The sequence below is a fragment of the Artibeus jamaicensis genome, unplaced genomic scaffold (assembly GCF_021234435.1).
Source record: "Artibeus jamaicensis isolate MK-2021 breed Jamaican fruit bat unplaced genomic scaffold, CSHL_Jam_final contig_793, whole genome shotgun sequence".
In the NCBI taxonomy this organism is placed as follows: domain Eukaryota; kingdom Metazoa; phylum Chordata; class Mammalia; order Chiroptera; family Phyllostomidae; genus Artibeus; species Artibeus jamaicensis.
Genome location: NW_026521975.1, coordinates 2153479 through 2174249, shown reverse-complemented (window position 1 = coordinate 2174249; position 20771 = coordinate 2153479). Strand labels below are relative to the sequence as shown.

Sequence of the window (20771 nt, the reverse complement as noted above, 5' to 3'; positions counted from 1 at the left end):
TCAGACTAAATGGTCAGGTGTTGAATGTTTTAAAATTCTTGCAGCGCACCGGTTGAAAAGCGCTGCTATATACTGACTGTGAAAATGAACTTGTGGGGACTTGTAGAGGCACGCAGGAGGGAGCTCTGCTGGTCCCCTCCACCCCCACTATTGGGCAGACACCCTGAGGCCTGTGGTCCCCTGCACGAGAAGCGAGTAGAAGCAATGGGATAAAAGCCACAGGGGATTCACAGAGGCTTCATGGAAAAGTGACGTGAGCACCCTGGAATCTGTACGAGGAAGGGAATGCGGGGAAGGAACTAGTGTGAGGAAAGGCTGAATGGAGGGAAAACGTAGGGTATGATCTGGAACGAAAAGAGCAGGAAACAGGCTCTGAGACAAAGGCTGGCGTCAGGCTGCAACCTGCGACGCGCCGTACAGTGGGGACCAGAGGTCCGGCTGTCTTCCCAAGGCCCTGCGTCCCAGGCGCGGTGAGAGGCCGACGGACGCCCGCCCCCACCCCCGCATGCACAGGTGCAGGGTCTCCGCCCAGGGTGGATGCTGGCGCCCTTCCCCTCCCACCAAGGGCTGGAGTGGACACCAAGGCCCCAGTCCCCACCCCGCCGTGGGTGTCCGCCCAGCCCGGGGTGAAGAGTTGGGGACCCGGGATGGGGTGAGTAAGGGTTGGCTGCGGGCCGCGCAGAGGGGCGGGAGCGCGCCCGGCTCTCGTAGTGCTCATTCGGCCCCGAGGCCTGGGGTCGTGCCCCCGGCCGGGCGGGGCGCCACTGAGCGCGATAAAAGGGCGGCTCGGCGTCCGGCGGCGGTCTCCAGTCCCGGCTGCAGCGCTCCGCGCGGGTGAGCGGGCGGCACAGGGGCAGGAAGACCCCGGACCTCCGCGCGGGATGGCGGCGGCGGCGTGCGCACCCCCGGCCAGGCCCAGCCTGACCTCCATCTCGTCCGGGGAGCTGCGCAGCCTGTGGACGTGCGACTGCGAGATGGCCCTGCTGCCGGTGGCCCAGCTCCTGCGGCTGCTGCCCAGCGCCCTCCAGCTGCGCGGCGACCAGCTCACGGTGCTCGGGCCCGAAGAGCCTGCGGCCGCGCTCGGGGGCTTCAACGTCTTCGGCGACGGCCTCGTGAGCCTGGACGGGCAGCTCTGCCGCCTCAGCCGCTACATCAAGAGGTGAGTGCGCCCCTCGCCCCCAATCCCCACCCCTGGCCACCGGGTCCCCGGGGGCCCCCGCCGCCCTCCCCTCCTCGGTGCCTCACGCCTGGATCGTTCTCCTTGCTGACGTCACCACGCCCAAAGCTCTCCCTCGGGCTTTTCCGCCCTTCCCCTTGACATTTGCAGCCACACTAGAAGTCGGCCGGAGGGGCACCGGATTGGGGCGGGGGGGGGAGTTGGAGAGGAGCGTAGGGTGGGAAGGAACGCGGAGCACGTCACTGGCGGGTGATTTTCCCTTTCTGGCTCCTTAACTGGGTTAAATGAGCTCAAACTGGGGACACACCCCTCGGGGATGTTTACAGAGGACTCACATCCTGGCTTTAGATGGGGGTGGGGGTGAGGGGTGAGAACGCTCAGTTTTGTGTAATTCGAGCCTTATCCAGGGAGGAGACCCAGTGGAGAAGCGTGTGACAGGTAGTACAAAGTGTTCCATCTTTGGCCTCCCGTAGTGTTTCAAATAAATGAATAAATAAAACACAGCTGAGAGGGGAACAAAGCCCCATGAAGTCCAACCCAGGGTCCTGTGGGCCTTCGTGTGGGCAAAAGTAAGTGCTGTGTGGGAGTGTGCTGGTATCTTATGTTTGTGCAGAGAACTGACTGCCAGGAACAGGCGAGTGCGGTATGGAGCATGATTCAGAGATGAGTAAGCCTGCCAGCTATTACAAAGCCCGTTGCTCCTGGGAAAGACAGGGGCACTGTGCCACCCTGTGGGTGGGATGGAGCCAAGAGGGGCAAGCAAACAAAATGGCATTTAAAATGCCTTCTTCGGACAGCTTTTCTACACAAAGAGAATGAGGGCTTTGAATGTCTGAAAAACCATTCCCGGACAAGAATTTCTCCCTTTCTTAGTGAATTGAAAATTCCAACCCATAAGCAGGGACCTGGGAGAAACTGAATTAGAAATCAGATTTGGGAAGATTTAACTAGTGCATTTGAGAACAGTATGAGAAATAAAAATGCCCAGAATTAATATACAGGTTAGGCTTTTGACAGAGCCATCTCCCCGAGTCTTAGCAAACAGTGCTGCAAAATTTTAAATGATGTTGAAGCCTGGTTATTAATCCCTTGCTTTGAACACCCCCTACATAAAAGAAAATTAAATAGCAGTGGAACTCTGGCAGTTTAGAATCCAGAATAAATAATGGCCAGGCCACACAGACCAGGGTGCAAACAACCAACAAGAACAAGATTCTTGTCTAAGCAATTGTGTGATGATGTTTATACCTTAGGAAAGAACAAGGAGCACCTGAGAATAATTTGGGTGATGGAAGGAACCATCTGTCTTCTTAGGAACATCCTACGGCAGGGGCTTTTGTAACTGGGTGTGCAGTCCTGAAAGATGACTGAGCAGGAACCTGCTGTGAATGGAGAGAGCCTGCCAGAAAGAGGGGGACACCGAGTTATGGGCAGCAGTGAGAGTTTTGCTTTCGTGGATCAGGTACATGGGGCATATGCATAGTCAGAATTCAGTCTTCCAATGTTGCAGCTCCTCAGCTCTGCCAAATTTACCCAGCTGTTTTTGGCCTTGGGGCTAGCATACAACTTCTTCTCTCAAATCACTTGCTCCAAAGTCTCCATTCCTCCCTCCCTCCCTCCCTCCCTCCCTCCCTCCTTTCCTCCTTTTTTCAGTAAGCTTTGACCAGTTTTACTACAAAAATATTTTGCATGACTTGCTTTTTACCTGTCTGTTCTGACAGACCGTTAAAGATCATATGAGCACCTGGGTCAGTGCCATCCAGTGTGCATACTGTAGTGTTTCTAGCAGGTTATGCCCAGGTCAGTGTTATTTCCAGGGCAGTGCTGGACACCAGTTTTGGCCAACATGGTGCAGTACTCTAGTATGGATTTCCCCAAGGTCAGGCAGTTGTTGGCAAGGGTACCAGTTTCTGTTTGCCTTGTCATCTTTGGAGTTGGCTGTACCCCTGCATGTACTTTCCACTTTTCATAATGAGTTGGGGCCTAGAGCAATGGACTCCAGTGACTTTTTCATCTTTGAAGCCACCACATTCCTGCCTGAGGTATGATGGCCCCCATCCAAGAGCAGCTGAGAAGGTGGCCAGGGGGGTGGTGGGGTGGTTGGCTGATCAAGAAGGCAAAGCGATGATTCTTAATCACTTTGGACTATAGAATTTGGGGGAATAGTATGTAGACCTTCTCCCCAGAAACTTGGAGATACACCCAATGTTGCTGAGCATTCGAGTGGTTTATGACATAGTTGGAACCAGGTTAAGAATCACCACTTTGCTAATTACTTTTTCTGCATTGCACAAATATTTTTGGTGTGGGATAAGTCCTCAGGGTTAGCAGGACTTCTTTTCAGGGAACTCAGAAGCATGCACTGTGGTTTTTATGAGGTCCTTTCCCAAGGAACCTAAAAGGTTAAGAGCTACTGACATTCCTATGGTTCACTCGCTCAACTTACTCTGGTTTGTTTTCTGATACTCGAACATTTTTCTACATACAAACCTACGGAAACCTAGGGTGCTGGGAACCTTTCTGGTTGGCCCCCACTGCTTTAACGCTCCTGAGAGCTTGCTTTAAAAATATTTGTCCTGCTTTGTGGGATTGATGGCAAAACCTTTATTATTACTTTTCTTTCAAGCTCTGGATTTCCATTCGTGTTGCAGACGAAACCTGCTTAGGATGTCAGGTGTAACTTGCCATTAACTGTCACACACACACCTTTTTTTCTGTAATGTAGCCTCTGACTGAGGTGTAATGGCAAATGCTGGGCAAAGAGGAGCTATAATCCCTGCTTTTCAGTGTTCTCCTAGCATGAAAGAGGCTGCTTTGGGTACTAAAAATAAGCCCAACAATAACAGCAGTGGCCACTAATGTTTGCTTTGAGTACCAGAGTGTTTTACAGCTATTATTTCACAAAAGCTTATGAAGTTGGCACTACTGTGTCCCCTTTTTGCAGATGAGAAATTAGGATCGGGAGAGGTCAGGTACTGAACCTAAGTAGGATGCTGGGGAGCATGGAGCCGAGGCACCTATGCAGCCTCATCTAACTACGAACGTGCATGTTCAGCAAACCACTTTGAATCTGCGATCATTCTGCCTTACTGTAGACAGCAGCAGCATTGGCATGAGCTTCCTGAATCTACAAAAAAATAACTGAAATTAAATCAGCCATTACTCATCTTGTATAATCAACCTAAAGGCAAAAGTCACTTTTGCTTTTTGTAAAGAAGCCACACAAAGCAGAGAGGTGACCTGCTCCTGCCTGTGTCCGACTGGCTGTTGGATGGGTGACAGTCACACTCACCTGGAGGGCAGCTGCCAGGGGCAGAGAGTGCAGGGAGTTGGAGGAGGAGACTCATAGAGGTGGGGCTGGACCATGGATTTGTGCTGGGGAAGCATCACCCCCACCCCATGATGGGAGGTGCTTGGACTCCATCTGCCAGCCCAGGCCCACCTCTCAGCATCGACCTTGACTGAGGCCAGGAGGTGTGGAAGCAGTGACAGCTCCACATGCAGTGGGCAGCAGTCACTGTTGCTGCTGCTGCACTCAGTGGGCTCCTGTTCTGCCTTCTTGACCAGTCCTTGGCCTTGGTCCCCATGTCTGAGTCTCAGGTTTGATGACCTGCCCAGTTCTGCATACTAGTCACAGAACACCGAGTGCTCCTGAGAGGTAATTGTCATTCTGTTGAGCTGTGACTTTTATAAGAGTCAGTCTGGAGTAAGTGTGGATGGGCAGGAGGGCCAGGACCAGAGGCCTTGGTTGGGATCTGAGTTCTGTGTTTATTGGCTCAGTGACTTGGGAAAGTTACTTTGTCTCTGTGCCTCAGTTTCCTCAGCTGTAAAATGGGAATGATAATTCATCACCCTCATAGGGTTGCTGTTCAGAATGAAATTTCATAAAGTCCTTAAAATAATTATTGCTTATATATTGCTTACTTCACAAATGTTAGCTTTTATATTATTATTATTATTATTATTATTAAGCAGCCCCCAAAGCCAAGTGCTTCACACATATTATGTAATCTTGTAGCTACTCTACAGGGTATCTTTTGTCAGCTAGATTTTACAGGTGAGAAAATAGATCTTGACACCATCAAAAGTCACAGAGATAGAAACCAAATCCAGATCCGATGATTGAAAAGCTGTGAGGCTTCGCTGCCTTCTCTCCTGCCTGCCTTTCTTGGGAGCCTTGCTCTGAACTTCCAGACACACTCTGGTCTACTTTTGCTTGCAGCTCGCCTGATCCTTGCCACATGCCAGCCCGGAGGCCTGGGTGCAGCCAGCCCATTTCCCCCACGGCCTGGCTAAGCTGTGACTCCTCCTCTCCTCTGCGTTGCCCAGCCAGCGGCAGAATGTTGGGCCTGACAGAAGGATCACTCTTCCAGTGCTTGTCTCAGCTCAGTAAATGGTTCTAATTCTAGGGCCCTCCTGCTTTGCTCTTTCTTATTTAAATAACCGGGACATAAACCCATGGAGAGTGGACACTGAATGCAGAGAACTGTGCATTCCTCCACCATTTGGGTGTTTGAACAATGAACTAGTTTGTAAGCCTCTGAGTGGGAGGGACCAGGTCTTACACCAGTGTTTCCCAAACTTTAGGTAAGCACACCAGTCTCCTGGGGATGGTATGGATGAATGTTCCCATGGGATAAACCTGCAGAGGGGCCTGAGAATCCGCAGTTTCACAAGCTCCCGTGTGACGCTATTGCTGCTGGTCCAAAGGCCACACTTTCAGCAACAAGGTCTTAGCTATCATTTCACATTGAAATGGCGCAACTCCTTACCTGTCTCCTCAGTGGACTGTATGCTTCTTGAAAGCAAGACTATTTCCTTTGTCATCCACATCCCTAGTGCCTAGCACATTGTTGGTGCTTAGCAAATGTTTATTGAATGAGTGAATGAATGAATGAATGAATTGTTCTGTGTACTGTGCATCAATAATTGATGGCTGAATTACTAAATGCATGAACAACTGTGGGTATCCTTGATTTGCGGCACAGACAACATAGTGATAAGTCTAATTTTTTTTTTTGCCTAATTTCACTACAATAGGGACAAAAGAAGAAAACTGTTTAAGAACTTAGGTGAGGCTCCTCATAAAGCTATCACGTTAACACTGGAAACACAGGAAGGCCATCCTATGTGCTCCCCAGAGCAGAAGGTCCCTGCAAGCTTTTGCTGGTGTCACAGCAAAGGATGATGAACTTTCAGGCAATTTCTGGGCCTTCTACACAAGGACTGTTTCAACATGTGTTTCTCTTTTTCTCTTCTCCTCTCTCCATATTTTTTAAATGAACACACACACCCCCAGATGGAAGCCATAGGTTTGGATTCCCATTCTTCTTTGAGCAGTAAGTTGTCAGAGCCAAGGGAAATTGGGAGCAGCTTTCAGATCATGCTAGATGATGTGACCCTGAAGGGACTCCAGAAAGAGTGAGGTGTCTTAGAAGATGGGTGGTCCTGATTCGCTAGAACCAAAAATTCAGTGTTCCTTCCTGGCCCCACCTTTCAGATACTGCCTTCATGAAGCTGTGCTCTTTAGCCTTCCAGATGGAAAAGGTGAGGATAGAAATTGGAGCAAGGAAGAACGTCTTGCTCATTTATTCTTCAGGTACTCAGTTTGTCCTCTTTTCCTGCTAACACGGATGAAGCCAGCCCTAGTTGGGTGTCAGAAGTTTATAGAACTTCATTCACCCTGTCGCCAGCAGAGTTGGCCAGGATTACAGATACTAATCATATTTGTTGAGCATCTACTATGGGCCCAAGTATGTATGTCAACAGTACTTGTACTACACTGAATTGTTAAGCAGAAGGCATCATTCCTGTATCCCTTTCTAGAAGGGCACAGGTTCAGGTAGGTGAAGTAATTCACTCAAGGTTACAGTGGGCTGTGGCTATGAAACTGAGTTCATATAATCAGTCACGGGCATGAACTAGATCTTTTCATTTCAAATCACTATGCTGTCTATCCAGTGTTCTGCCTTTCAGACTTTGGATTGGAGCCAGGTGTAAGAAGTTTCAGCCAGGGGGCTGGCCAAGATGGAGGCGTAGGGAGAAATGTTTTACTTCCTCACACAACCACAAGAAGGATAGTAACCAATAAAAAGCAAACAAACAAACAATCATAACTGCCAGAATATCAAACTGCATGGAACTCTGACACCCAAGGACTCCAGGAAACACTCATCCAGATTGGTAGTAGGGGTGGAGAGGACCCGCAGCAAGGTGGTGGACCATGTAGACAAGGAGTGGCTGGCTGACCAGAAAAATAAGACTCAAAACCTGTAGCGGTAAAACACTGTGGGGGTTGCAAAGGCAGAAGAAAATCCTAGTTTCCCAGGAGAGTTTGTTGGAAAGTGGGGCTAGAGCAGAGCAGGTGAGCTGCACTGTTCCCTCTCTGGCCCCTCCCCACAGGCAGCGCCACAGCGCAGCAAAGAGGATTGCCTTGCCCTGGTGAATACTTAAGGCTCCGCCCCTTAACACATAACACATGCCCAGCATCAAATAAATATGGCCCAAATGAAAGAACAGATCAAAAATGCAGGAAAGCTAAGTGATGAGGAGATAGACAACCTATCTGATGCAGAGTTCAAAACACTGGTAATCAGGATGCTCACAGAATTGGTTGAGCTTGGTTGCAAAATAAGGAAGAAAGGAAGGCTAAACAAAGTGAAATTGAGAAAAATATACAGGGAACCAACAGTGAACAGAAGGAAACTGGGGCTTAAATCAACAATTTGGAACAACAGGAAGAAATAAACATCCAGCTGGAACAGAATAAAGAAAGAAGAATTAAAAAATAATGAGAGGTGTAGGAACCTCTGGGACAATTTTAAATGTTCTAACATCCTTAAAAGCAGCAAGGAAAAAGGACAGAGTTACCTACGAAGGAGTTCCCATTAGACTATCAGCTGATTTTTCCAAAGAGACCTTGTAGGCAAGAAGGGTCTGGAAAGAAGTATTCCAAGTCCTGAAAGGCAAAGACCTACGTTCAAGATTACTCTATCTAGCAAAGCTATCCTTTAGAATGGAAGGGCAGGTAAAGTGCTTCCCAGACAAGGTCAAGTTAAAGGAGTTCATCATCACCAAGCCCTTATTATATGAAATGTTAAAGGGACTTTTCCAAGAAATAGAAGATCAAAAACTATAAGCAATAAAATGACAACAAACTCATAACTATCAATAACCGAACCTAAAAAAACACATTGTATTTGAACAACAAAATAAATAAAAAAAAAAAACAAAACAAAACTAAGCAAACAACTAGAACAAGCACAGAATCACAGAAGTGGAGATCACTTGGAGGGTTATCAGTCAGGGGGAGAATGTGGGGGGGGTGCAGGGAATAAGAAGCATAAATTGGTAAGGCATAAAATAGGGGGAGGTTAAGAATAGTATAGGAAATAGAGAAACCAAAGAACTTATATGTACAACCCATGGACATGAACTGGGGGGCATGCTGCAGGGTGGTGGGGTGCAGGGGGGAGGGGGGATAAGGGGGAGAAAAAAATTGGAACAACTGTAATAGCATAATCAATAAAATATACTTAAAAAGTGGCAAGAAAATAGTTTCAGTCAGCATTTGGGTTGGGTGGGCCCAGGGTAAACGCCACAAAGACATGAGAGTTTGAAGGAACCATCTTCAGCTGTTTGCTTTTCTTCCCTAATGATAATGTCAGCAAATGTAATAAAGTACCCAGTACACAAAAGCGGTATTTGCATTAGTAATTCAGAAATGTGCACAACCCCCTAATACAGTCTAGTAAGGCTCCTCCTTAATAACTTGGTCCTCAGTCTTTTTTTATTTTGGTGACTTACATGTCCAGATTTTATAAGAGCTAGTTCCAAAGGAATACTCATATTTCTTTATTTCACTGGAATTCAGGAGGTGTTTAACAATGGGACCATAACTGGGAGACTGGGAAAAGATGGTTGGAGGAGGTAGTTCTTATTTGTGCCCTGGTTTAGTAGGTAGGGATCTTGCCTCTTACCTGTGAGTTCTGTTACTAGAGGTCTCATATAAGCAGCATTTCTGCATGTATGAGTTACAGGGATAACTGCCATGCTCTGCCATGACCTTTACAGGCCCATTAACATCCTAAAAATGCCTCTAAGACATCACAGGAAGATTAAAGTATGTTGAGCATAGTTTTATTAATCAGGGGATCTTACCACATTCAGACCCTAAAAGAAAAGGATGACTCAGGTGTAGGTGCCCTATTAAAGTCAGCGTGTGGCTATCAGAAGCCCCCATCAGCCAGCCCCCTTTTCTGAGCACCTCAAAAACCAGCCCTGTGAGCCCCAGAACATTCCAGAAAGCCTTCCACAGAATTCTGGAGCAAACTGGTTATTTTTGCACCCAATGATCATTTCTCAAGTTGAAATTTTTATCTTTTTCCTACCGATGACACCTTGAATTGGATGTCAATCAATTATATAGGCAGAGGCAAGGATTGTCATTTGTGTCATCAGAATAGTGTCATCAAAACTACAGATTTTCTGGCTATGCTGGAGAATGACAGACTGTGGATGTGGAGAGAGCAGAGGAGTCACTCAGGGAAGTATTACATACTTAAGTGACTGTCAGTTAACTGTGATAAACAAGCGGGGAGACTGTGAAAATCCACCTCGGGTGGCTCACAGGTGGCACCTGACTCCTGCCCTGACATCATGCATCTGTCTTTCTGATGTTTAGGCAGATGTTTGCCTTTCCTCTACTGCTATAAGAGTTTCCTTCCCCCTTTCTCCCTCTGCATCTTACACCCTCCCAACCCTCAACCACAGCCCTCACCTGCCTTTCCTCTTCCAAGGCTGCTCTTGCCTGTCCGGCCAGGTTCTTGGTGGCTGAGTAGATGGATGACAGAGGGTAGGAGAGAGCCCTGGTGTGACCCTGTACTGCCACCCTCTTCCCCATGCCCATTCCCTAGGCCCTGAGCTCCTCAGATGCGACAAGGCCCATGTGAGTGCCTACCTGGTGTCCTGCGGTCCTAGCTACTCAGAGTGTGGTCAAATGAATGAGAGCGAGTGAATCAGCAAGGACGGCCCCTTTCTCTTTCCTTCTCCTTTGCTTCCTTTCTCCAGTGCCTTTTGGCAGTTGGTCACTTGAGACAAAGAAGAACAGGAACATTCTGTCTCTGTGGATGTGGAATACAAGTGTCTCTCCTTCAGGTGCCTCGCCTCATCCCGTCCTCCTTCCACACTGTTCTGTGAAGGTGAGGGCAGGGGATGGACAGAGAAAGGGTCATTCAAAATCCCTGGTCTGCATCTCACACCCAGTCTGTCCCCTTATTACTTCCCAGGTCCCTCACCCCTTCTCCACTCCCACTTTCTTCTACCTTACTCCTGCCCTTCTCACCCCTGAACATCAACACCCACCCACTCCCCCTTTCCTCTCGTGTGCCCCGCAGCCACCTGACCACTGCCCGTGTCCCTGGGCTGAGAGGTGGAGACTGTGTTAAAAGCCTGGTGAATCAGAAGGCAGGAAGCATTTTAGAGTCGCCGTCAGGGGCTAGGTTTAAAAGCTCTCAAAATCAGGTCTGACAAGCCCCTCCAAAAGATAATGACATGCTTGTAAGAAAACAAGTTGGGAGACAGATAAGTGGAAGCTGTGTTTTTCTGACTCAGGGGCAGGTATTCTCCCACGTGCTCTTGACCCATGTCATGGTCAGGGTCTTGTGCACTGGCCCGTCTAAGTGGCTTGTGGGTCGTAGGTGAGTGGGGGGACTGTGGTGCCACTGCTCCTGGCTGCCAGGAGCTCTCCAGGGCTGTGATTTTCATGTCAGACACTGAAGGACAACAAACCAGAAAGAAACACAGAGCTCTCTCTGCCTTTGACTCGGTGTCGGAAGCAGACACAGTGCAGTGTAGCGAAAGCAGCCCATGCTGTCACCACGATGGCCATTCCGTTGGTTCACGTTCCCATAGCTGGGCCACCTGTGGACCCAGCTCCATGGTAAAGAAGGACTGGGGCAGTGTGTCCTCCAGCCTGCGGGACTGGGTGCCATTTGGACTGCCTATGTCCTCATGGCAGAGAGCTTGGGTTTGGTTAGAAAATTAGCCATCTTCTTGGTGGAAACTAATTTACATTTGGATCAGCCTTTTTTTTTTTTTTTTTTTTTTAAATCAACAATGTGGGTAGAGGCCTAGAAAGACAGCTTGGGAAATTTGTAGAGTGTGGAGAGAAAGCTGCTGTTCTAGATAACAGAGTCAAAATGGAAAAGATCTTCTCAGGCTCAGATAATGAATGAAAACCAAGGGAGCTCAATTAATGGGACCCCTAGCAGAGGTCTACCATTAGTAGTTTTTCTTTACTTGTACAAGCTCAAGGTCAGGGTGATGTGAATTAGTTCATATGAATATTGGTTTATGTGTCATCCGTGGAGGGGCTGGGTTTATTTTGGAATTAAAGAAGGGAAGAGGGGAGAAGGAAGATTGTAGACCCACTGGTAATATGGACGACTGCACTGGGGAAAACCCACTAATTCCACTTACTGAGTGTGATTTGTTCTCAACCCAGACAGACATAGGACTCTGGTGGCTTCAAATGAACTCTTACAGCCCCAGAAATAGATGGTACTGGTTATCATCTGAGAGCCAGGCACTGGTGTCAGGCCACCCCAATAACCAGGACCGGCTTTGGGGTACATGGTGGTCTCGGGCTGACCTGCAGAGAGAGAGAGCGCTTTATTTATAGGATACAAAATGTGGTTGCCTCCTCCAGGACATATTTGAGAGGACTTCTCTCAAAGGGACTATGGTTGTGGCAGGCACCTGTCGAGACATCCCCTTCCTTAGACAGGGGGGTACATACATTGGCACCTGTCTCTGCTTTTTTCGTAGATATGTGGAACTGACCAACTACTGCGATTATAAAGACTACCGGGAAATGATACTGAGTAAACCGATGCTGTTCTTTATTAATGTACGGACCAGAAAAGACACCTCAAAAGGTCAGTATCTAAGTATTTTGGTGTGGTTGTGTTTTGCTGGGCTTCTCGACTGAGGCATGCTGACGGCGTAGAAACTGGTGCGGAGGTGGCGGGGTGGGTGTTGGAGTGTAACAGGCTGGAGCACGCGGCCTGCTGTGTCAGGCCGTCTGAAGTGCAGCACAGGCCTGGAGATGAAACCCTGCGTGAGCCTGGAGCACTAGGCATCTGTCTCTGAGTTTTCTTTTGTACTTCCTATCAAGGCAGAGATCGATTTCACATTCTGAGCCTGCAGTGGTTGCAAAAGTGACTGGAGTGGTGAAGATGACAGTATGGAATACTGTCTGCCATGTAGGGGACACTCAGGTGTTCGGGTCTGTTCTGGTGTCAGCTGGCACACAGCCCTGCAGGGCTGTATGCCATTCAGATGGGAACATTTTAGCATGAAAGTACGTACTGTTAATAATTCTTCTGGACCAACTCGGGCAAACTAGGATGCATGGTCATCCTACCTGGGAGGTACAGAGACTGCCCCCATTTTATAGATGAGAAAATGAAGATAAAATAAGTATCTGTAGATGCTTTTGTGTTTCATGCTATTATATTAAAATTTCAATTTTAGAAATGTCTCTTTATGGTTTCTTTCAAGAGATCAGACTGACTGTTAACAGCTACATTAACTCAAATTCCACATGGACATAATGGTAATAGAATCTCTGAAACTTACTTCTAAATAACATTCTTAATGTGAGTCCGAGGTAATAAAGGATCTGCAAATTCCAAAGAAACTTCCTTAAACATTCAGTCTCCTCCAGGCTCCTGGAGCCAATTTCACTCAGTCACTCAGATTTTCTGCTCACTTCATAATTCAAAGTTACGAGGGGCCAGGAACAGAACACACAGTAACTAGCAGTGCTCATTGGAACATCTGAGCCCCTGATGTTATTTGGCTTCATGATGGCCAGGAAACCAGAGAGTTCTCTAGGGGTAAAATTCACAGATGTATTAAGTACCCCTTCTGGTCCATCTTTCAGGAGGATCTTAGGTAAGAGTAAGAGACCTCTCCACTTTAACATTTTAATGAAAGTGGTGGGAGTGCCACAAGGAGGTATGTGTGGGTGACCTACAGAAGGTGCGCAGTTGTGTAACTATTGTGAAAGGAGGCACAGAAACCCGGCTCTGGTTCGTTGTGAAGAAAGCCGTGAACTGTAGAGATTCTATGATACAAGAAGCTTAATTAAAATGGTAAAGTTTAAATTATGAAAATTGGGATTAAGGTAACATGATGTTTGGCCTTGATGCTATTATAAACTACTTTTATACAATACAGATTAGAAAAAGCCACCATTAACTTACAATTTACTGTTATCCCCAGAGGTTTGTTGTAATAATACAAGCAGTCAGGGTCTGAGTGTAAAAGGCGTCCTTCAGGGCTGTGCTGGCTGCAGGGCTGTGGCGCATGTGGGCCCTGGGCGTGCAAGGAGCCCGAAGGTCCTGGCTTGGTTTGTGTAACAGTTAATTCAAGGTGTAAAATTGTTCCCTTGTTTTGTTATATCTCATCTCAAAAAGGATATAGATTAGTTTATATCTAAAGTGACGAAAAAAATAATTTGGGAGAAAGACAGGGGTAGGAAAACTGAGATGAATAAGGCCAGTGCAAAGCTCAGTGACGCTGTCTGTATTGGTGGACCACAGGCTTGGTGCTCAAGGCCAAGGCCAAATGTTGAGTTCTCAAAATTGCCTAATGGCTGGTCCATGGTGTTTAAAAAGAGGCCAACAATCTATTGGGTTGGCCAAAAAGTTTGTTTGGGGGTTGTTTTCTTTTTTTGGTAACATGGCTCTACTAGTGCTTAGTTGTCTTTAATTTTATTTGAAACAATTTTATTAGATTGCATTGTGACAGCTGTCATATTGCCATTTAAAAAACTTATCAAAGTTAGAGAATTTTGAGTAGCCATTCTAATATTAAAGATGGAAGAAAATACACATTTTCAGCATATTATGCTTTATTATTTCAAAAAAGGTAAAAATGCAACTGAAACGCAAGAAAAGATCTGCACAGTGTATGGAGAAGGTGCTGTGACAAATAAAATGTGTCAGAAGTGGTTTGTAAAGTTTTGTGCCAGAAATTTCTCGCTGGATGATGCTCCACAGTCGGGTAGACCAGCTGAAGTTGATAGCGACCAAACTAAAACATTAATTGAGAATAATCAATGTTATACCACACGGGAGATAGCTGACATACTCAGAATATCCAAATCAATAAATTTATTGGTGAACATGAAAAATGTGTCTTTTACAGAAAAAAACTAAACAGACTTTTTGGCCAGTCCGATGTGTTATATGTCTCTCTAGAAGAAGCACTTGAGAAATTAAGGGATTTCTGGGAGCTGAAAAGTTAAGGGGTTGTTGGTTAATAGTATTTCAGATTTCCTAATGAGTAAGCAACCTTCCTTTTGTTTAGACTGTATAGAATTGGACAGAATTGGATTTAAGAGTTTACCAAAAAACAAACTAAGACAAATGACAAAAACGCAACTGTGCCAGGACACAGACATGGTATAATTGCAGCAACCAGAGGGACTTTTTCCTCCCACTGGGAATTGTTGGGGCATGGAGGAGAGTGCATCTCAAATCGCCTTGACCCTTAGCACTCCAGGCCAGCCCTTTGATGTGATGAAAGCCAGTCCCTGGGGAGGAGGTGTTGGGGGAGGGGAGGCACGGAGCACCTTCCTGCCCTGGACTTGGCTAAAGTTTTGCTTTGCAGAGGAAGACATGTTGGTGACAGCAAGGCCGAGGCATAAAAACTGGCTGACCTGTGTTTCTCACTTAGTTCCCTACGCTGCATACACAGCTAGAGGCTCAGTTCTCACCTCTGATGAAACAGGACTTCCAACTTCCAGTTTCCCAGGCAAGAGCAACAAAATGTAGCCTGCTTCCTTCACATATGCAAAAATCTCAGAAATGTTTCTAGAAATCTAGTGAGGCTTTGCAGTGAGGGAGGCTAAAAATGAATGAAATCTGCAAGTAAGGTGGGAATCAGTACTTTGTCACACATGCACACTTCTCTTTGAATTCTGCTTCCAAATTTGTAGAAAGAACATACGGCTTCCTTGTGAACACGAGGCACCCCAAGATCAGAAGACAGATAGAGCAAGGGATGGACATGGTCATTTCCTCAGTGATTGGAGAAAGCTACCGGCTGCAAGTAAGTGTTGGCCTGTCTGAATCCAGGGCGGCGACCAAACACGGAAGGTTTCAAGCATTTTATGTAGGGCTGAGTCCTGAGAGCTTAGCTCTAACTTAGTTGTATCCAGACACAGATGTTTGCTGTTGCTTCATCATTGCTGCCAATAAAATGGGCGGAGTTTCCAGCAACTTATTAGAAATGGGATAATAATGAATGTCACCTTGACCGAGCACTCCAAGGTCTGTAGATGTAATATGATGCAAATGCATAGGTCTGTTTTGAAAAAGTTAAGGCAACTGTTTAAAAATATCTGTCTGAATGAAAGAGAAATAAGGGGTGTGACATTTTGGACATTTGGGCAGTTGTTATTTCTGTAATATGATTCTGTGGTGACACAGAATTCTAGGATGTACCATTATCCTTATATGCATGAAATTCATCACATGTTTCTCTTTCAGTTTGATTTTCAAGAGGCAGTGAAGAATTTTTTCCCTTTGGGAAATGAGGTGGTTAATGGAGAAAATTTGAGCTTTGCCTACGAGTTCAAAGCTGACGCATTATTTGATTTCTTCTATTGGCTTGGGCTCAGCAATTCTACTGTACAAGTGAATGGAAAAGTTCTGAATTTGTCAAGTTCAAGTCCAGAAAAGAAGGAGACAATTAAACTATTTCTGGAAAAAATGAGTGAACCACTGATCCGAAGAAGCAGTTTCTCTGACCGAAAATTCAGTGTAACTTCCAGAGGTGTGTTAAAAATTCTCATAGTTAAATAAATAAAAGCATAGAATAGTATAATGAGGAAAGCCAGTGAATGGAAAAGATAAGGCCTTTTGATAATGGGGGAATATAATATACTACATTATTCAGAAAGTAAGAAGTGAGACTACCAAAAAGAAATATAATGACATTTCCTTTTGGGCTCCTTAAAGTTTTCTGATGTAGAAGCTACCAACATTGTGCAGCATACCCAGAAAATAATTTTAAAATATATTATTAAGTATCTATTAATGCTTATTTGAATTTTATTAACATTTATTTAAATATGATGAAAGAATTATGCTTCCCTGATGTGCATATTCTGGGCAACAGAATGTGAACAGAAGTGTCAGCTGAAGGAGGTGCATACATGGTTGATTGCTATCAGTTTTATGTCAGCAAAAACAGGCAGGGTTCTCCAGAGTTTGTAAGACCACAAAATAACTCTTGAGAATGTCCCACAGAACAAACTAAATGTTACATTGGTGCCTTCTGGGAGCCTCGTGAGACTGGTGGGGCAGAGCCCGCGGCACCTGCCCATCACACCCTCTCTGAGCCGGTTCTCCCTGTCCCGGGCCACCTGGCTGGAAAGCAGCTTCCTCGAATCAGGATTTTTGCTCCAATTCCAACAAACAAACAAACAAACAACAGAAAACACCAGTCTCTGTGAACTGACAGTTTTCAAAGAGTTCAAATGTAAAATACAGTCTTCAATTAATTGTATTTAATGACAGTTGCTTTCTTCCAATGTTTATAGCAAAAACGTTTACTCTGGCTATTTCTTACCTTGGAAGCAGCAGCCCCTCTTATCACTGTCTCTCCCTCTCTCTTTCTCCGCATCCCCTCCCTTTCCTTCTCTTTTCTCCCTCCTCCCTATATGTCTCCCCTCTTCCTCCTCTGCTTTCTCTCCTTTCTTACCCTCTCCCCCCTCATCCTACGTCTCTTTAGCTTTCTCTGTCTGGATGCTCCTTACAAAGATTCCTCTGCACTCTGCTCCTTTGCAGCCATTTTGGGGGGCGTGTTATACACTCCCCCCCTTTGTGGGGAAGATGAGCTCGTCTGGTTGTGGCAGTCCTGGATGCCTGGTCTTTTTTGTGACATTCCTCCAGCCTCACCCACTGACCATAGCAGCTTGGGCAGGGTTTTGCTGTTTCAGCATCACTCATCCTCTGTCCTGTGGCTGTGCAGTGTCTGCTGCCATCCCAGAGATACCAGGGACGTGTGAAGTTGGGCTGTGCTTCCTTAAAATTAACTCTGAGCCAGCCCTGGGGCCACTTCCACTCCAGAGCAATGGGGAAGCTTTCTTCAAGGCTGACCAGAGTCATTATGCTTGGCAGAGGGCACAGCCAAGATGCCCGGTGGCCCTGGCAGGTGTGCCCAGCCTGACCTCCACGGCTCTGCCTGGGGTGATCTGTTAGCTCAGCTCCTCCTCATTCTCAAAACCCGACCTTTGTCCTGGGCTGTCCCAACTGTGGGCCTTTTGTCATTAGTGAGAAAGGGTTTGTGAAACTTACTGCAAATCTACCCCATCCTGTAAAAGCAAATGATACCCCACGTCCTTTTGCTAAACAAAATACTACCCATTTCTATTGAGTTTTTGAGAATTTCTGAGGAGGCCAGGGTTCTCTCTTTAGTATTGAAATGGTTCGTTGTCTTTTATGAGTTTTAAAGGCACTGTGGGATTCCTTCTGTTTTCCAGTGATGGTAAAAATGCCCAATTTTCATTTTTCAGGTTCAATAGATGAAGTTTTTAACTGCAGTCTGTCACCAAGATCATCTTTGATGGAGCCCCTTTTGGCAGAATTACCATTTCCAAGGGTTCTGGAATCTGAAGAGGCACCTAACCAGTTTCTCTGATTGGACTGGACCTGTTCTATCTAGTTCCTCCTGCACTCCAGGCTGACTTGATGGCTGAGGGGAGTTGGGAGGTGGGCGGAGCTGGGGGGCAGGCCTTCCACCCACTGGTCCACCTTCTGCTCCTTGGAGCACTGCTTTTCCTGGTCTGTGGGTGCCTCCCCAGCAGGCGCCATGCCGCTGACTTCAGGATGGGAGGGCCCTGGCCACATGGCTGGGGCAGCCCCTCCTTTGAACACTTCTCTGAAGAGGCAGAGGGACTAGCAGGGTTCTGAGTGCTTCATCTGTGACCTTGGCACCCTGGGAGTTTCTCTGGCAGCTTCCGTGGGACCAGTCTGACTTGGGTGTTTACCATGATGCTTCATAAATCAGGGTTTCGCCCTCTGCTTGAGATACCCTTGTTTGAACCCAAACTCAGGCCAGCTTGGGGTGAGCTGTGCTATTCGCTTGCAAACCTGGCTGGCAAAAAGCCTGTGACAACTTTCATTGGAAGGCACATGTGTTCCTCATTCTGCCTTTAGCAGAACCATTCCAGGTGGGGTTTGCTGGGGGGTTGGCCAGCTTGGTAGGATGGCAGCCCCGCCACCCACTGCCTAAAATTTGAGCTCCCTTGGCCTCCCTCGTAACAAAGTGGGCTGCGTAGAAGGAGGCCAGGGGATGTGCACACGGTGACAGGAGGAGGGTTGCGATCTCGGCAGTGCCCTCTTGACTGAAAGCGCATTATGTCAATTGGGTATTTTTTAAGTTTCTTATTGGATTTATTGGGGTGATATTGGTTAATAAAATTATATAGGTTTCAGGGGTACAATTCTACAATACATCACCTGTATATTGTATTGTTTACCACCCCAAGTCAAGTCTGCTATCACCATTTATGCCCCCATACCAGTTGGTTAATTAATTAAGCTTTTAGCAACCCTAACACTAAAAGCAAAATAGAAAAAAGCTATACAACGTTACCACAATACATTGTTACATCAATGCATTTTATCACCTCAGAGCTATAATGGAATTCTTCAAAAAGAAAAAAAAATTATATATAAAACCTGCATGAATGAATCACTCCATATACTTATAATGAAGAAGACTTCTGGGTTCTGAGTATAATTTTTATATAACATTTACAAATTTTTACTGTATTTTGATAGCACTACCAATTGTCTTTTATATTTGAAATGTTATGTACCTTTGTGCAATTAAACTTTTCTTACTGTTCAACACAAAATTGATTAAATTTGTAACCCAAGTAATGTGTGATCTTTCCATTGTGCTTTGTGTATTTGCCTGCTATCTTACTAAATTACCAGGAGAATTGTGGTCCACAGACACTTTCCAGAGCCTGTTGAAGAGCTGGACTATGCGGTATTTGGAGAAAAGAAACAATTTGATATGATTTTTCAGAAGAGAGAATGCTTCTCAGTAATAGAAGAGGATAAACAGTTGCTATTCAACTCAGTGCCAAATGAGGAGTATTAACAATAAAATAAGTTTTATACCAGGACAAATCAACCTTGGGTGGATATCAAATGTTAAATGCTTTCCAAAGGAAATAGAAACTCTCTTGATTCACAAAAATTGACAAAGAATATTTTTTTTAGAGTATCTGAGTTAAGAAAACCCATCAGTAAGCACTCCAAGAATGAACTAAAGGTCTGGAAGTTTCTTCTTGTCATAAAAAGACTAGTCAACTATGAACCAAATGCATTCAATCATTCAATATTCACTTAGCAAAAATTTATTGACTGTAATGAAATGCACACCATACTAATGCATTTTATTAGCAAATGTTACAGAGAAGTGATATTGGACAATCTTTAAAACTGGACCTTCCTGGGTGAAAGCAGCCTCAATCTTGGGTGTAAATGGTCAAATTTAGATATTTTAAGTAGAAATGTATAGGACAACTGTCCTAAGCAATTCATCCACTCAATTAATTAATTTACTCATTCATTCATTCACTCAAAACATGATTGAGTAACCACTATGTGAGGTTTACTGAGAGGGGTGCTGGCAGAGGAAGGTACCCAAAGCAGGGCCTGAGCTTTCCAGGAGCTTCCAGCCTTGTAAGAGAAGACAGGTCGGGTGTACAGGCCAACAAGAACGATCAGTGCTGTGAGGAGTTCCAAAAGGAAAACATCCACAATGCTTATGATCCAGATTTGGAGATAAAGTTAATGATGTGTAACTGTAAAACTTGTTTTAAAACAAATCTGTAAGGACCGATTTATGAATGCAAGTCTGAACATTATCTATAGAGTGAGAGAGTTTTTTTGTCATTACCTCATGGGAAATTTTGATTTTTGGCTAAAGGATAGTATTGTCCAATGTGATTGCCTACCTTAATTATCAACTCAAATGTCTTTTTATTGTTTCAAATACTCAATATTCTGTCAAAGAGTAAAGTTAGGTCCCTACTTAAGAAATTCAAAAGGAACGTGCATGCATTCCTAAAGGGAGTTTCTAAGGAATTTTTAAAATGCTTCAAGCAATGGCAGTGTCATTAGAGTAAATTACTACTACTTTTGAAGATGACTGTATTCACTTGGATGGATAAATGCTAGTATATCTGAGTTAAATTAGTGTTCACACTTGATGTTCACCACTTGAATAAACTTGTAAGAACTCACAGTATAGGGCACTGGTAATTACCCAATGGTTGGCCTGGCCAGCTTACTTCTTAAGAGTTCAGAAATGAGAGAAATACAAGAATCCAAGAGAAGAGGATGGCCCAGGAGAGAAGTGGCATTTATACAGGACCGACAAGGTTTTGATAGAATCAACAGTTTATACTTGCTGTTATGGCTCTATTTGGATAAAATGCAAGTTTAGTGAGTGGACAGTTAGAATCAGAGTTTAGAATTTTCCACATTAAATTGGACTG

The 20771-nt window shown here is 45.5% G+C and overlaps 1 protein-coding gene across 2 annotated transcripts; it reads left to right on the top strand.

Moving 5' to 3' along the window:
* The first annotated feature begins 710 nt into the window (after window positions 1–710).
* Window positions 711–19136, top strand: MEDAG (mesenteric estrogen dependent adipogenesis). Of its 2 annotated transcripts, XM_053672922.1 has the most exons (6): window positions 711–1159; window positions 6678–6776; window positions 12005–12114; window positions 15186–15298; window positions 15739–16024; window positions 17769–19136. In XM_053672922.1, the coding sequence occupies exons 1-6, from the start codon at window positions 882–884 to the stop codon at window positions 17891–17893; spliced, it is 1011 nt and encodes a 336-aa protein (XP_053528897.1). In that variant the 5' UTR covers window positions 711–881; the 3' UTR covers window positions 17894–19136. The 2 variants fall into 2 exon arrangements, with proteins under 2 accessions (XP_053528897.1, XP_036985468.2); XM_037129573.2 differs by lacking the exon at window positions 6678–6776 and having other exon boundaries at window positions 736–1159.
* The last annotated feature ends 1635 nt before the right edge of the window (window positions 19137–20771 follow it).

Excerpts from the sequence above, each read along its gene's own strand:
- MEDAG (XM_053672922.1), top strand. The coding sequence starts at position 882 with ATGGCGGCGGCGGCGTGCGCACCCCCGGCCAGGCCCAGCCTGACCTCC. Across the intron at positions 12,115-15,185 it reads CAGAAAAGACACCTCAAAAG|AAAGAACATACGGCTTCCTT; the intron begins GTCAGTATCTAA and ends CCAAATTTGTAG. Across the intron at positions 16,025-17,768 it reads ATTCAGTGTAACTTCCAGAG|GTTCAATAGATGAAGTTTTT; the intron begins GTGTGTTAAAAA and ends TTCATTTTTCAG.